At 35.4% G+C, this 16026-nt stretch overlaps 1 protein-coding gene and 1 long non-coding RNA gene across 7 annotated transcripts in view; both read left to right on the top strand.

Annotated features, from left to right (window-relative positions):
- The window catches only part of LOC131037661 (uncharacterized), a 114836-nt gene that overhangs the window by 26146 nt on the left and 72664 nt on the right, over positions 1-16026 (top strand). For 5 of the 6 annotated variants that reach the window (XR_009359280.1, XR_009359279.1, XR_009359281.1 and 2 more), the window contains one exon: positions 13977-14061. This is a non-coding gene — a long non-coding RNA (uncharacterized LOC131037661). Of the gene's footprint in view, positions 1-12837; positions 12972-13976; positions 14062-16026 lie in introns of those variants that run through there. The other variant, XR_009359283.1, reaches the window with a different exon arrangement.
- Positions 9967-11687, top strand: LOC131037660 (uncharacterized). The gene is made up of 3 exons (XM_057969841.2): positions 9967-10102; positions 10232-11051; positions 11158-11687. Exons 2-3 carry the CDS (start codon positions 10706-10708, stop codon positions 11226-11228), a joined length of 417 nt encoding a protein of 138 aa, XP_057825824.2. The 5' UTR covers positions 9967-10102; positions 10232-10705; the 3' UTR covers positions 11229-11687.

Here is a 16026-nt window from a genome sequence, read left to right as displayed (position 1 = left end):
ATGTGTTTTTATGTGTGTACACTGTATACTTCATGCCTTAACTATATTTGTGTGTATGCTTCATGCCTTACATGTATTTACTTGTATGCTTCATGCCTTCTGTGTATTTATGTGCATGGTTCATGCCTTACGTGTATTTATGTGCATGGTTCATGCCTTACGTGTATTTATGTGCATACTTTATGCCTTACATCTATGTATGTGTATCCTTCATGCCTTGCGTGTATTTACTTGTATGTTTCACACCTTACGTGTATTTATGTACATGTTTCATGCCTTACGTATTTTTATGTGTATACTTCATGCCTTATGTGTATTTATGCGTGTATATACTTGTATGCTTCATGCTTTACGTGTATTTATGTACATGCTTCATACCTTATATGTATTTGTGTATACTTCATGCCTTACATCTATTTATGTGTATACGTCATGCCTCACGTGTATTTATGTGTATGTTACATGTCTTATGGTATTTATGTGTATGCTTCATGCCTTATGTGTATTTATGTGCATGCTTCGTGCCTTATATGTGTTTATGTCTATACTTCATGCCTTACGTCTATTTATGTGTATGCTTCATGCCGTACGTGTAATTATGTGTATGCTTCACGCCTTGTGTGTATTAATGTGCATGCTTCATGCCTTACGTGTATTTATGTGTGTACATTATATACTTCATGCCTTGCGTCCATTTATGTGTATACTTCACGCCTTACATTTATTTATGTGTATGCTTCATGCCTTATGTGTATTTCTGTGTATTTATGTGCATGATTCACGCCTTATTGGTATTTATTTGTATGCTTCATGCCTTATGTCTATTTATGTGTATTGTTCATGCCTTGCATGTATTTACTTGTAAGCTTTATGCCTTGGGTATATTTACTTGTATGCTTCATGCCTTACATGTATTTATGTACATGCTTCATGCCTTATATGTATTTATGTGTGTATACTTCATGCCTTACGTCTTTTTATGTGTATACTTCATGCCTTATGTGTATGCTTGATGCTTATGTGTATTTTATATTTACTTGCATGCTTCATGCCTGTATTTATGTGCGTGCATTTATCCCTAATGTGTATGTATGTGTATACTTCGTGCCTTACGTTTTTACGTGTATGCTTCATGCCTTACATCGAATTATGTGTATGCTTCACGCGTTGTGTATTTATGTGCATGATTCATGCCTTATGTGTATTTATGTGCATACTTCATGCGTTATGTGTATTTATGTTTGTATACTTCACACCTTATTGTATACTACACGCTTTATGTCTATTTATATGTATACTTTATGCCTTATGTGTAATTATGTGTATGATTCATGCCTTACGTGTATATACTTGTACATGCCTTATGTTTATGTACATGCTTCATGCCTTACGTGTATTTATGTGCATGCTTCATGTCTTACGTGTATTCATGTTTATGATTTATGCCTTATGTATATTCATGTGTATGATTCATGCCTTACGTGTATTCATGTGTATGATTCATGCCTTACGTGTATTCATGTGTGTGATTCATGCTTTACATGTATGCTTCATGCCTCACGTGTATTCATGTGTATGATTCATGCTTTATATGTATGCTTCATGCTTACGCGTATTCATGTGTATGATTCATGCTTTATATGTATGCTTCATGCTTACGCGTATTCATGTGTATGATTCATGCTTTACGTGTATGCGACAAGCTTTATGTGTATACTTCATGTTTTACGCCTTACATGTATACATGGGTATGCTTCATGCCTTACATGTATTTACGTGTATGCATTATGTCTTACATATATTTATGTGTTTGCTTCATGCCCAATATGTTTGCCGCATGTTTGCTCCATGCCTGATTATTATCAAAATACCAAATCAATCTAGACTCTATAATAGCTTACGAATGCTGCCCTGAAACCTCACCTTATCAAGAAAGTAAATAGATGCCTTTAGGTTGATATTTTGTGGTGTTTTGCAAAAGCCTATAATTAAGATATCTGAACCTTCCGATAAGTAGGGCTCTTGAATTCTCGCTTTTGGCAGAGAAGAATGTGAAAGATGGGAAGAGGTCAAGAAGTGATAAAAAAGAGTATTAAATGTTGTTCACAAGCCTGTAGCAACGGGTATACCCTATATTCCGATAAGTAGGGCTCTTGAATTCTCGCTTTTGGCAGAGAAGAATGTGAAAGATGGGAAGAGGTCAAGAAGTGATAAAAAGGAGTATAAAATGTTGTTCACAAGCCTGTAGCAACGGGTATACCCTATACAATGAAGTATAGGATGTGTTACCTTATGAACAACCATGAAAATATGAGATAGAAATACACCTCGCAATCCACAGACATGGTAAAGAATCGTGTATGGTATAAAACTGAATAACATATGATAAGCTTGGTGTTCCATAGGAGGACTGTAGTCATAGGCCAATAGTCATGAAATCAGGCAAGGAGCAGTCTATATTAACAGTACCATCCTCTTGGGCGCACCCGCAGCAAGAGGACATGGATCCTATTCAAGGATCAATATGATCTCTGGATAAAATCTGAATCGAAGAAAAAACCACTGAGTATAATCTGAAACATGAAAGAACTTGAAATTCTGGATAAAATCTGAACTAAAAAGAAAAACCCACTGAGTATAACCTGAAACATGCAGAACTTGAAACCCCAAAATCAATGTATATATATATATATATATATTTATATCTATATGTATATGTATATGCACATGTGTACATGTACATTTACATTTGCATTTACATATACGTATATGTATATGCATATGCACATGTGTACATGTATATTTACATATACATATACATATACATATACGCATACGTATATGTATATGTATATGTATATGCACATGTGTACATGTACATGTACATGTACATATATATGTACATGTGTACATGTGTACATGTACATATATATGTACATGTACACATGTACACATGTGCATATATATGTACATGTACATGTACATGTACATGTGCATATACATATACATATACATATACGTATATGTATATGTACATGTACATGTACATATATATGTATATGTGTATGTACATGTACATGTACACATGTGCATATGCATATACATATACATGTAGCGTTGTAAATTGTAACCGGTCCAATTTACACCTTATGTTTGTGCTCCTACTTTAGCATGTCCTATCTTCATCCCCTCTCTAGGTTTGATTTGACCCTATTCCCCTCTCATGGGATCCCCTCCCCCCTTTCTCTTTGTTTTGGTCCTATTTGCTGGAGGACCAAGACGTGGGATGCCCTGGTTTGGACCGGGGTGCCCCAAAATGTTCTAGTCTCCGTTAAGCAGACCCTAATTTGAAAAGGGGCAGGCCCTATATCTCCTTGGTGGCATTTGGTCCCCGTGGCTACACATGACCGTTGGAGGTTAGCCTAATCGGTAATTCAGATAGGGGAACCCTATATAAAGACATCCTATCAATTTATTTTGACATCCATGAGCTACATAAAGTATTTGTGCATCCGTGAAACATTCATTATCAAACATCTTTAGAGATTCAAGGTTGCATATTCATCATTCAAGAATTGTGGAGCAAAGTTACATCAATATTCATGCAAACATGTATGTGTTTATCATGCCATTACATTCGAAAAGCAATGCATTATCATCAACAACTGCAAATCTGAGGTATATCTCCTTAACATTTATTTGAGTATTTGCATTATTTTGTTCAAGGTTATGTAATGATCCACTCCCGGATCACACTTGCTGGTCTGATTTTTTTTTGGATTCTTTTTGTTTATTTTCTGATTTTTTTATTTTTGGAAGTTTTCTTATCTGTTTTTTTTTTTTTTGAGTTTTGACAACAAATGAAGTGCAATAACAGAAAAGAGGGCTGGAAATAAAAACTATTGAAATATAGAATTATAAAGACAATTTCATTGACTTGATTTTAACAACAGGGGGTCAATTACATACCCTAGAAATTAGCTACAGGTCGTATATAATTCTGATCTACCTTTGATGAAGAATCAAACCCTTCAGTAGCTGATGTAAATTTATGTGTTTGGGACTGATTTGCTGATTCCAATTGATACGGCCAGCAAAATGTGGTATGGCTGAGTCTGAAATATATGGTGCAGGTCTGCATCAGCACCAAGAACCCTTTCAAAGAGCAAATAACCCCCACACGTGGCTGCAATGAGGGTATGGCCAGCAAGTAGTTGGTACTACGGGATTGTGGTCAGTCTTACCCCGAATCTGCAATTATAATTCTCTGATCTGCCCTTGAAATGCTTAGATCTGCTGCAAATTCTCTCCATATATTGAAAAATGGTTGCTCAAGTAAACCCTGTACTCTAAGAAAGCTCTTGGGTGGTCTCTCACACCTGTAGGCACCTCAAAATTGCAGAGGATTTCGTCTCCACAATTAAAAAACTGAAACCCTAGCCCAGAGCTCCAAAACCAGTAATGCTAAAGCTGAAAAATGTTTTTATGAATGCCGAAATTCATCACGAAGCTTCCCTTTTAATTTATTAAAATGTCTTCCTTTCTTTAATATTAAGTTGTTTTAAAAACAAATTATCAAGGGTCCTAGGGGTCATGCCACTAGGTGGTCCCCCTTGGACACTTTATTTAAATTACTTTATTCCAATAATATAAAGTAATATTATTATTAAATAACACTTATTCAATTAATTAAAATATTAAAGCTAATACTTTAATAGTTTATTATTATTCCAAGGCCATCCTCCAATCACCTTCAATTCAGAGCTGTTGTCGCAACTGATACCCGATTGATGTCTAGGTGTGGATGTCGAACTGTCTGTCTCCCCCTAAAAATTGGGGATTCTCCTAAAAAGTAGGAGACTACTTTTCATCAACTATAAACGCTCCACTAGCTCCCTGCCAATCTTCCTGACATCCTGGTGGGTCCACAAGTGACTACCAATCTGCTCCTAAAAAGTAGGAACCTCTTTAAAATTAAGGAGACAATCCCCGAACAACTGAGGATGCTCCCAAAGTCTATTGCCATGCTTTCCCCAAGCTCCGGGTGAACTAACAGTCACTCCCAAAAAATAGGAGCCCTTCGTAAAAAATATGAAACTAGCTCAAAGCTCCAGAAACGACTCATATGCCTTCCCAAAGTCATTTGCTCCCTCGGAATGGGTCCCCTATCCATTGCATTAGCCTATAGGAACCTTGCTAATAGGCTTACCTCTACGAAAGATATTGACCTAGGAAATGGGGACATTATAGGTTAATTCGTAACTCGGCGTTTGACTTAGGAAAACCCCTATCCACAACATTTTTCCCTCTTTCTATGCGCAAGAAATAGGTGTAGGAGCTGTACTTAGGAAATCCAGTAGTGACGAACAGGTTCAGCTTTCAACGGTGGAAGATTCGAAGAACCGGGGTGGATCTGTGCCACTTGGGTCCCGAAAAATCAGGGCAAACTTTTACGAAGAGGTTTCGAATCTATTTTTTTACCCAGATCCTAATCAGTGGGCTCCATGGGACATCTGTAGCATTCTGTATTGTCAAGTTACCTCAAATGTCTCTCATTTTGCCCTAATTTTATAACTACATTCCAAATTCAACTAAGAAAGAGGATAACCATTAATAACTAGTTGAATTCAATTAGAATCACAACCCTTTCTTCATTTAGATTGAGGCTAGATCTACTAGGTTCAACCCTCTTTCAATGTAATTGTGTTAATTGGGTTATTTAGTGGATTTACTTGGTAAAACCCTAATTCCTATATATATATATATAGATATGCTGCATACAATGGTACACATACATTTATGGACTAGTTAAAATCCTATCACTAAAAACTCTCCCATCACTAAAGGAACGTGTTGACATTGACAAAATTGTAACTATAGAAGAAACAAAGTGTTGATAATTAGAAAGGTTTGATGACTCTGATTATAAATGCTAATGCAATAAACCACTCAACAATGCCATTCGTTATACTGATGCACCAATTAAAGCTAAAATTCAACATCATCCAAGAATTAATAAACACCACGCCTTACTCCTTTGCCAATCATGCAATCCATTATTTGATTGTTTCATCTACTCACCCGTAATTGGTAACTACATTGTCATTTATATTAACCTTACAACATCTCGTTTGCTGATTACTTTCTAGAAATTAAAGCTTCTTCACAAATATTATACAGGCAAACTCATAACATTTTACCCTCTCTCGAACATTTGTGTTAAGGTATGACTATTATACAAACAATGAAATCAATGAACAAATTCCTAACATCACTAGGTCTCCATGATCATTTCACCCTTGGGTACGCTCTTACCTTATATACATAATATAGCTATTTTATGTATGGTATGGTCAATCATCAATAAAGAAACTGAAACACATCTATGGACAAAGGATTTATTTGCTCTTAAACAATGTTTTTGTTCCAGAATAGTATTATTCCTTGTAGATGCAAAGGGGGCAATTGATTTTTGCCTCGTAAGGATGAGATAAAACTTGTTTTAGGATAACAAGCTTTGCCAATTTCCAATGCCTTGGTTATGTTGTTAGTAATGGGCAAAAACATATTTGGATCAAATTTGCAACTTGAAATAATATCAGAGTAGTGCAGCGGAAGTGAATTGATGATAGATTTTTATAAAACACAAAGATAGAGGTTGCGAAGACCAAGCCATTTCTAATTAAAGATCATCCCAAACACTCTCTCCATGATCATTGCTGGAGGACGAGCAATCTTGGGAAGGGCGGAGTGTCATATCCCCCAATAGTGTATGTGTCACACGCCATCATAAGAAGGTACCTAAATAACAAAGAAGGAATATAAGATCTTTCCCTGCATCGTAGACTCCTAAATATTGATCAGGTCATTAAATAAAAAAACTAGTTGGCCAGCCTTTTTGTAAATGCTAGTCGGCTACCTTAATTTAATCTTAGTTGGCAATTAAGTAATGATTACATCAAACTTGAAAGGGGACAGCAATTCCCTGTAGGATTGTATCTCGCCAAACTAAACGGTCATGGCCACTTGCAAATGAAGATATAAAAGGAGGATTTCCATTGGGTAAAAAGGATGGTGAAGAATGAGATGATTGAATAAAAAGCAGAAATAGCAGATAAGAAGATCAACTAGTTAAACAAGTATAGAAATTTAGACACCGACATAATTTTTCTAGCTTTGAATTAGAACAATTAATTACTGCAATTTTTTATCTAAAATATAAGACAGTTCTGATCTGCAAAAAAGGGTGCAAGAAGTTAAGAGATCAATTAAGCAAGTGAGATCTGATCTGAATTTGAAAGACAACAAGTAATTGGATTATTAAGCAGTAATAATCTAAAACTATATGACTGTATGATATAGCAGAAAAATATTATATTCTTGAAGCAATTGGTATGCTATATGTTGAATCCTATGTTTGTTAGTTTGAGAATTTAATGACATATTTATTTATTTAAGTAATTATGCATTTGATTTTTGTAAGGCAATTATAATGAGAAATTGCAAGGGAAGATGATAGGGAGGTGCAGGAGTATGGGCCTCCTCAATTAATAAGTCCACCCATTGAGTTGGTACTTGTGGGCCAAGGGGTTAAATTGTCGTTGTTTGGCCTATTGTTGATGGTGTTTTCATTTTTGATGATTTTGACATGAACTGAAGACTATTCCTTGATCTATTTCCTAACATTTAGGGGTTGTTCTAGCACATGGAGGGGATCTATCTGATGGATTAATGAAGGAATATTGTTGCGGACGAGACTGATAGTATTCAACTTCTACTACACCTTTATTTTCTTAATGGTCTCCTTTTTCCCAATTTAGTTTTCCTAAATTGAGGCCCATCTTTGAATTTTTATTCAAATTAAGAAACTGAATCAATTGCACAAACCTACAAGAAGTAGTCATTAAACAAGTGCACAAAAATTGTCTAGGAAAACAGATTCATAGGGTTTATTATTTAGTAAATTGGCCATTATATAGCTCTCTAGTTAATTTTGCTATATACACATCTCTCTGTACCAATGTTCCGTGACTCGCGGCGAGTCATGCAAGTCAGCGGGCCAAGTGACCCCCATCGGGTCACGGTGACCCTGACTCGGGCTCGGATGGGTCAGGGAGTGTGACTCGCTTGACTCGTCGAGTCAGCGAGTCACACCCTGACTCGCTGAGTCTGAGGCTCGTGACCCTACCGCGTCAAGTGAAAACGTGCAGTCACAAAAACTTAAAAAAACATAACATTTTTATATGTTTTTTTTTAACCCTAAAAGGGATTGGCATTCACTTTTATGAGTGGAAGAGAGGAAAAAAGAGAGGAAGAGAGAAAAATAGGAAGCCATAGTTTTGCAACCAGCTGAGAGGAAGAGGTGAAAAACTTGCACAAATCACATTGGGGCAGCACTACAGTTGCATTGAGAGCATCAAGGAGTCCATAGAAGCTCATTTCAAACACTTCTCAACAAATTTGAAAGAGGTAAGTGTTAATTTTTATTGATTACGTTGGTTTTTTTTTCTATATTTATGGGTTTTTTGTTTTGTTATTTTTTTTTGAAGTTCAACTTTCCAAATCTATATTGCATACTTCAATGATCAATCACAATGAGATAAATAGAACAATAGCATAGCAAACCCTAGATTTTTTTTTTGAAAAAATTGTATATATGTATTTACAATTTTTTCTTAAAAAAATCTAGGGTTTGCTGATTTTTCTCAATTCTTAATTTCTTTCTTTGAAATTTGAAAATTTTCAAGAAAAAACACAATGCACAAATTAGTCTTTGCTGATTTTTGTTAATTAGTTTAAAATTTAAAATTTAAAACTTTGTCAAACACAATGCTCAAATGGTGATTTGTAAAATTGTCTTATTGCAGTAGCCCTCACATTTTGAAAACAATTTTTTTTCCTAATGGTTCATCCTAATCCTCCACAACCTAAGCCTAGGAAACATGGTCAAAAAGATGAGGCATGGAAATACACTGAAGAATTCCCTGGTAGACAAAGAAATCAAACCAAGTGTAGTTTTTGTAAGGAAATTAACCATGGGGGGATAAATAGATTGAAATATCATATTGCTGGCATACGTGGTCATGATACTGAGCCTTGTAACAAGGCACCCCCCGAAGCAGTCCGTTTTTGTTACGTCCAATTAGAAAATTTTGAAATACATAAGCAAAAAAAAAAAAGACAAAGAGAGGAGTTATGTCATATTGGTTCCCCTCCACCCACATCCGCATCCGCATCCACAGCTGCATCCATAGGTTGTGTTGGAGAGGGTTCTTCTATGCCTCCCTTTCGTCCTAGTGCTTCTGCCAATGGTAGTACTTCTATTTCTGCTCCTACTAGTCACACTTTTGGTCTTAGAGTGCAAAAATCCAAGATAGACAATTTTTTTGTACCACGCACTACTCTTGGCGCACAACCCTCGCTTGAGAGCATGTCTTGGAACAAGGAGGTACATGATGCAGGAAGAAAAACAATTTGCAAGTTTTGGTACTTCTGCAACATTCCATTTATTGCAGCCAGGTACTTTTTTATTTGATTGTTTTAAATTAAAATTTAAAATTTTATAGTTTGAAGTTGAAAATTGAAATTGAAATTGAACTTTTCTTATTTAATCTATTTCAATTTGTGACAGGTCTCCTTATTGGCAAGGCATGATTGATGCAGTAACCATTTGTGGGGCGGGGTTTAAAGCCCCTAGTGATACTGAGTTGAGTGACACTCTCTTGTTGGAAATGGTGGAAGATATGAAAGTTGAAGCACCGCCAATCTTGGAGCCACAAGGGTTGCACCATCATGACATATGGTTGGACTGATAGGAGGAATAGAACACTCCTAAATTTTCTTGTTTCCAATAGAGGTGATTGATCATTTTACTTCTCTATATGCATTGTGATTGAAATTGAATAATTTACATTCTAATTTATTCATAATTAATTTGCTTTATTTCTAGGATCCACCATGTTTTTGAAGTCCATCGATTCTTCCTCACATGTCGAACATGCGGCATACTTATGTGAGGCTATTGAGGAAGTTATAGATGAGGTGGGGGAAGAAAATGTGGTGAAAGTGGTGATGGATAATGCAACAAGTTATGTTGCTGCAGGTAAACTTAAAAATTTTTCTTTTAAGTTTTAAGCTTTAAACTTTTAAGTTTTTAAATTTTAAATATTAATGGTAAAATTTCTTGATAATTATCACATCTAATTCTTTAACTAATTTAAAATTGTTGCAGGAAAACTTTTGATGGAGAGGCACCCAAAAATCTTTTGGTCTACATGTGCGGCCCATTGCCTTGACCTCATGCTGGAGGATGTATGCAAATTTATTTACAATCATGCATTGGTCCTTAGCATTATGAGGCAATACACGGGGGAAAGGGAGTTGGCTCGTCCTGGTATAACGAGATTTGCCTCAAATTTCCTCACATTGAAATCCTTGTTAAAATCAAAGGCATCTTTGAGGCGCATGTTTGTTGGTGAGGAGTGGACTTCCTCATCCTATGCTACGACCACTGCAGGGATGGATGTAGCAGATTGCATTTTTGATGAGCCAGGTTTTTGGACCCCTTGTGCAGAGATCGTGTAGGTAATTTTATAAATTTATATGCATATTTTTGTTTTGTTTGCATTGTGCAACTTTGCAATTTTTCTTATTTTCATGCACACTTGTAGTTCTCCTATGAGTTGTTGATGGGGAGAAGCCCACTATGGGCTACATATATGAGGGCATGGATAGGGCCAAGGAGGCCATTAGATCTATATATGCTGGAGTTGAGGATAAGTATAGGCCCATTTGGGACATAATTGATAGAAGATGGCATAACCAACTTCATAGGCCCATCCATGCAACAACTTATTACCTCAATCCATCATTTCGTTTCCGTGCTGATTTCAAAGCGGATGAGGAGGTTCTTAGCGGGCTATATTCAGTAGTACAACAGATGGGCACTGATACCACAACTACATTGCTCGAGATGGATGCATTTAATAATGCAGTAGGGGCGATCTTTGCCAGCCAATTGTGCAAAGAGGGTCGGACAAAATTGCAGCCAGGTAGAAAATTCTAAAGTTTATGACTTATGCATTTTAATTTTTCATTTTATAATCTACCTTTAAAGTTGGAAATGAGACTAATGTTTTTTGCTTTTCCTTATCTCAGATAGATGGTGGCAAATGTTTGGGCCTTCAACCCCAAACCTTCAAAAAATTGCCATTCGCAAATTGAGATAGCCATGCAACGCTTTTGGATGTGAGCGCAACTGGAGCATGTTCGAGCACATCCACTCAAAGAGGCGAAATAGATTGTCTGTGGAGAGGTTGAATGATCTAGTCTTTGTTCATTACAACCTCCGTCTCAGGACCAAACAGATTTTGGACATTGACTCCTCTTTTGGATCACTCTAGAGGAAGTCGACCCCGAGTCCGATTGGCTCACTGAGTCCACTGATCCAGTCTTCACTAATGAGGACCTTGAGTGGGTTGACCAGGCAGACAGAGAGGCTAAGGCTGTGGCTATGGCAGAGGAGGAGGATAGAGCACGATCAGGCACAACACCTATGGCTACTCAGACTGGCACATCACAGGCAGAGACTGTGGCTACTCAGTCATCCAGGACCTACCTTAGATGAGGCTTGAGCCAGAGCCTGAGCCATAGAGTTGTTTTTGTTTACACTTTACAGTTAGATATATGTTTGGGAACATTTGAAGTCATGGATTTTATATTCATTGGACAACATTTATAACTCTATATATCTATGTTTTCTAATTCCTTCAGCTACAATTTACATTTCTACGCATGTGATGGATGTATGTTTATGTATGTGATCAAATTAGCTTCTATTTGATGATGTTATAGTGTCTTTAAGCTTAATTCAATAATGGGTGTATGAAACAAGTTTTAAATCGTTAAAAGTCTCTAAATTTCAAGGGTTTTCTTATTTTGCCGAGTCGTTGCTGAGTCATTGCCGAGTCCGAGCCGAGTCACGAGCCGAGTCCGAGTCTGGGAACTTTGGTCTGTACACACAATTGAATAATGATATAATTGTATCCTAAAAAAATTGAATTTAGCCTATTGTTGAAGCATTTTTCATTTATGATGATTTTGACGTGTATAACTGAAGACTATTCTTTAATTGTTGCATAACTCTCAGGGGTTGGACCTGCCACGTTGATGGCATGTATCTCATGGATTCATGACTGTAAATGGATGAGTATCTGCTACATCTATTTATTTTGAATTCATGCCATATTGTGTGTATGAAGCTACAACTATGTTTTTTTTAAGATAATATTAATAAATGCATTTATGTTTCATAATTTAGGAATATTCATCGAGATTTTTCTAATATTGATTTGTTATTGCTTTTGATTTCTTTTTGGTTACATGATTTATTGATTATGAAATGCTTGAGAAGATTGCCACCCTGTTTAGGCCAAAGTATATCCTCAAGACATTGACAATACTCACTTTTGGTAGGTATAATAGTTGTTTATTTTCACATAATTTTTGATGAATCAAACAATTCTTAACTAATTTTCTTCTCCAGAATTTTTTATTTTCACTATGGTGACATCTTTTGTAAGTTCATGTTGGATGTAGCTTGTAGTCACATACAATTTGGTGGACTTTTAGGCCTTGCTCAGTAATGGATTTATTTGTATAAAGATAGAGTATAGAAATTCTTACAAACCATGATGAAGTTTTCGTGAATTAATTGATTGGAAAAAGTATCAATTTGGCAAATTTGTGAGTTTTGTTTGTTTTCTTTTTGACTATCTGTTGGTGATGAAGACAATTTGATTGGGCATTGACAATATGTGAGTAAGATGACAATTGCAGGTCTTAAGGCTTTCTACTGGGACTTAAGCTCTCTCAGCCTTTCTGGTTGCTGATGTAGGTGCTCTTATTTGGATCGTGGAATACTACTTTTAGTCTCTATTGATTTTAATGATTTGACTTTTGATATATAACATTGTAAACTGTAGGATGATATATTTTTACTGTAAGATTTGTTTGTTATGAGTGTAGTCTTCTTAACTCCTATTGCAAATCTCAATTACAAAAGAGCTTTTGCCTGGTATAAAGCATCTTTAGCCTATTAAATGAGATTTCTTATGTTTGTAAGATTTGTTTTTTATGAATGTAGTCTTCTTAACTGCTATTGCAAACCTCAATCAGAGAAGAGCCTTTGCTTGATATGGTACATCCCTCAATGAGAGAAGAGCCTTTGCTTGATATGGTAAATCCCTCAGTGAGAGAAGAGCCTTTGCTTGATATGGTACATCTTTAGCCTATCAAATGGAATTTCTCATGTTTACTGCCCTTTTTGATTTTTTGAATTTCTATAGCAGGGGAGTTTTAATGCCTTGCCTATAATGAATATTTTGGGATAATTCTTTGACGTTCCATGGTCAGTGCCCTTATTCATTTAATTATAATGGGCAGATCATTGATGGAAAATGTCTTTGCTTTATAAGGATTTATTGGGAATGACTCATGCAAGTAAGTTGCTTTGTTGCTTGATGTGAGGTGGTCACCATGCAAGTTTCTGTGTATTAGATATCATTGCTATTATCTATATAACTGTGAAGTCCTCATAGAGGGTTTTTTTGTTTAGGAACTTGCTTTGCAGATTGCAATCGACATGGAACATCAAATTTCACCGAAGTCTGTAATTGTGAACTGGGTCATACATAGACTTACTGCTTAACTGGTGTGATCCATTCTTTTTTATTTTATTTTATTACTACTCTCTGTTTAGCATGATCTTTGACAAATGGTGCATTTAGAAACTAAACCATTTTTTTTTTTTGTACACAAAGTTTTTACAATTTCCAATTAACGAAGACCGCCCTCTTTTTCTTCCATCGAATATTCTAGAGCTTTGATAAATTGTGTTAATTGTGCTGCTGGATGTAATGAGCAAATGTAGCTTATGTGGAGGCATTTGTGATAATTAACGCTTCCATAAAGTGCAGGGGGAAGCATGTGGCCATATGTTGTTGGAGCATTGTGCAGTTTCAGAAGGTTAAGGCTAGGGCCCTATGGAGCTGCTATTTGAAGGTAAGAGGCTATGACTTCTGATTGTTTGTTTCTCCTAAGTGAGATTTACACTTCCTTTCAGGCTATCTTTCAATTTGTTTACAATTCATGGACACTTGGGAGTTTTCATCGTAGAATAGATACAAGCTTTATTAACGAGTGCTTTCAAATTATTAATATTTATGAGTTGGTTATGTAGTAAATGAGTCGCAATGCAAATTCCATCTTTCTAGCAACTAGAGAATCGATAGATACATATTCACAAGCACTTCCAGGCTTTGTTTCAATATATTTATAGGTAATGGACTCTAGGGGGTTTTGGTCTTAGAATAGATACAAGTTTTAATCATGAGTGCTATAAGTTTTTAATATCTATGGGTTAGCTATGTAGTATATGATTTATTATGTAAATTCCATCTTTCTAGCAGTGAGAGAATCAAAAGAGACAAATTTACTGTGTTGCAATTTACTAAAATTTAGTAATAAAATTTTGTTTGACTCACAATTAAAAACCATCAAGTCTTATCAGTATTAAGCCAATGTTAACCTCAAACAATCCTTAGTTACCAAGAGTAAAAACGTTAATTGGTCGTTGCTTATATTTCCCATTTTGTGCAACTAAGATCCAATTTGAAAAGAGCAAGACTAATAAAATTTTCTAGTCATTTGCGTCTTTTGGGTATTTTGGCTATTTGGACACTGTCATTGGATGTGCCTTATTGGAAGATTAACAAACTTCCAAGTAGTGCAAATCAGCTTTCCTAACGAGATTGTTTTTAAATTGACAAGCAACAATATCTAACAAATTCTGTTTCTTTCCTAAGAGTTGTTTGGTATTGTGAATCCTTTTTCATTCCATCAAGGTTTTAATAAAATAAAAGAATGGTAATTTTGAACAATTCCCCAATTTGCAAGATAGGTATATTACTATATTATTATGCCGAGAGGCATCTACAATGACATACAATTATCCGTAAACAAAAAAATGATTTGAATAAATTTGACATGTAGATGACAGGTAAATGCATGCATGTTTCAGTTTCTCTATAAGTATTATTTTATTATTATGCCAAGAGGCATCTACAATGACATACAAATATCCGTAAACAAAAAATTGATTTTGAATAAGTTTTGACATGTAGATGACAGGTAAATGCATGCATGTTTTAGTTTCTCTATAAGTATTATTTTATTACTCTGAATAAAATTGAATCACTGCCACTTGTCTCTAAGTATATGAAACTGTTACATCTTTACTGAGAGTGAAAGAGTGCAGCATTATTCAGCTCCATGTCCTTCTTGACAACTAATAAACATGTAAGACAATAATGTGATATCTCTCGACATTATTTTATGTATATTTTTTATAGAATATAGGTATACTAGTTTTATAGTTCTCAGCAATCCAAAATAAGTCCAGCAAAATAAAAATTGAGAGAATAAACTTGGGAGACATTTAGTGAACTTGAAAAAAATAGATTGATATTGTGGTAGGTTAGAGGGATGATGGTGAAGCAAGTCTATCAAATAATTTACATTTTGAGCTTGAACAATACATAAAAGCAGGAATATTTAGTGTAATGTCTCCAATTTTAATAAAGTGACTTAATTAAGTTAATTAATTAAGTGGTCCTAATTTTTAAATAATATCAGAAGGATTTATTTAATTAATTAATTTAATTATTAAATAAAGGGGCCCAAATTAATAAAATAATAAACTATTGTCAGCCTGCTTGTAACCCTTCAGGAAACTTTCCGGAGCCCATTTATAAGGCCGAGTTTGGCATAGTTGTAGGCATGGTGAATTTGATGTTTTCTTTGTATTTGCGAATTCCGGTTGGAGTTCTGTTCTGTTGCAGTTTCGGAGGTGCAAGATCCTCCCTATTCTATAATTGTAGTTTCAGTGGTTAGAGCCACCCTAGTCTGCCGTTGGAGATATCATTTCTGATATTTTACTTGTACTTCATTGTCGGATCTATCTCTGTC

The sequence above is a fragment of the Cryptomeria japonica genome, chromosome 10 (genome assembly GCF_030272615.1).
Source record: "Cryptomeria japonica chromosome 10, Sugi_1.0, whole genome shotgun sequence".
Lineage (NCBI taxonomy): Eukaryota > Viridiplantae > Streptophyta > Pinopsida > Cupressales > Cupressaceae > Cryptomeria > Cryptomeria japonica.
The sequence above is the reverse complement of the archived record's forward strand: the minus strand, read 5'-3'. Positions and strand labels throughout refer to the sequence as shown.

What these genes read in the sequence shown, in the direction of transcription:
- LOC131037660 (XM_057969841.2), top strand. Translation starts at nt 10,706, where the DNA reads ATGGGCTACATATATGAGGGCATGGATAGGGCCAAGGAGGCCATTAGA. An exon ending in TCGGACAAAATTGCAGCCAG is followed by an intron (nt 11,052 to 11,157) that starts GTAGAAAATTCT and finishes TCCTTATCTCAG; the next exon opens with ATAGATGGTGGCAAATGTTT.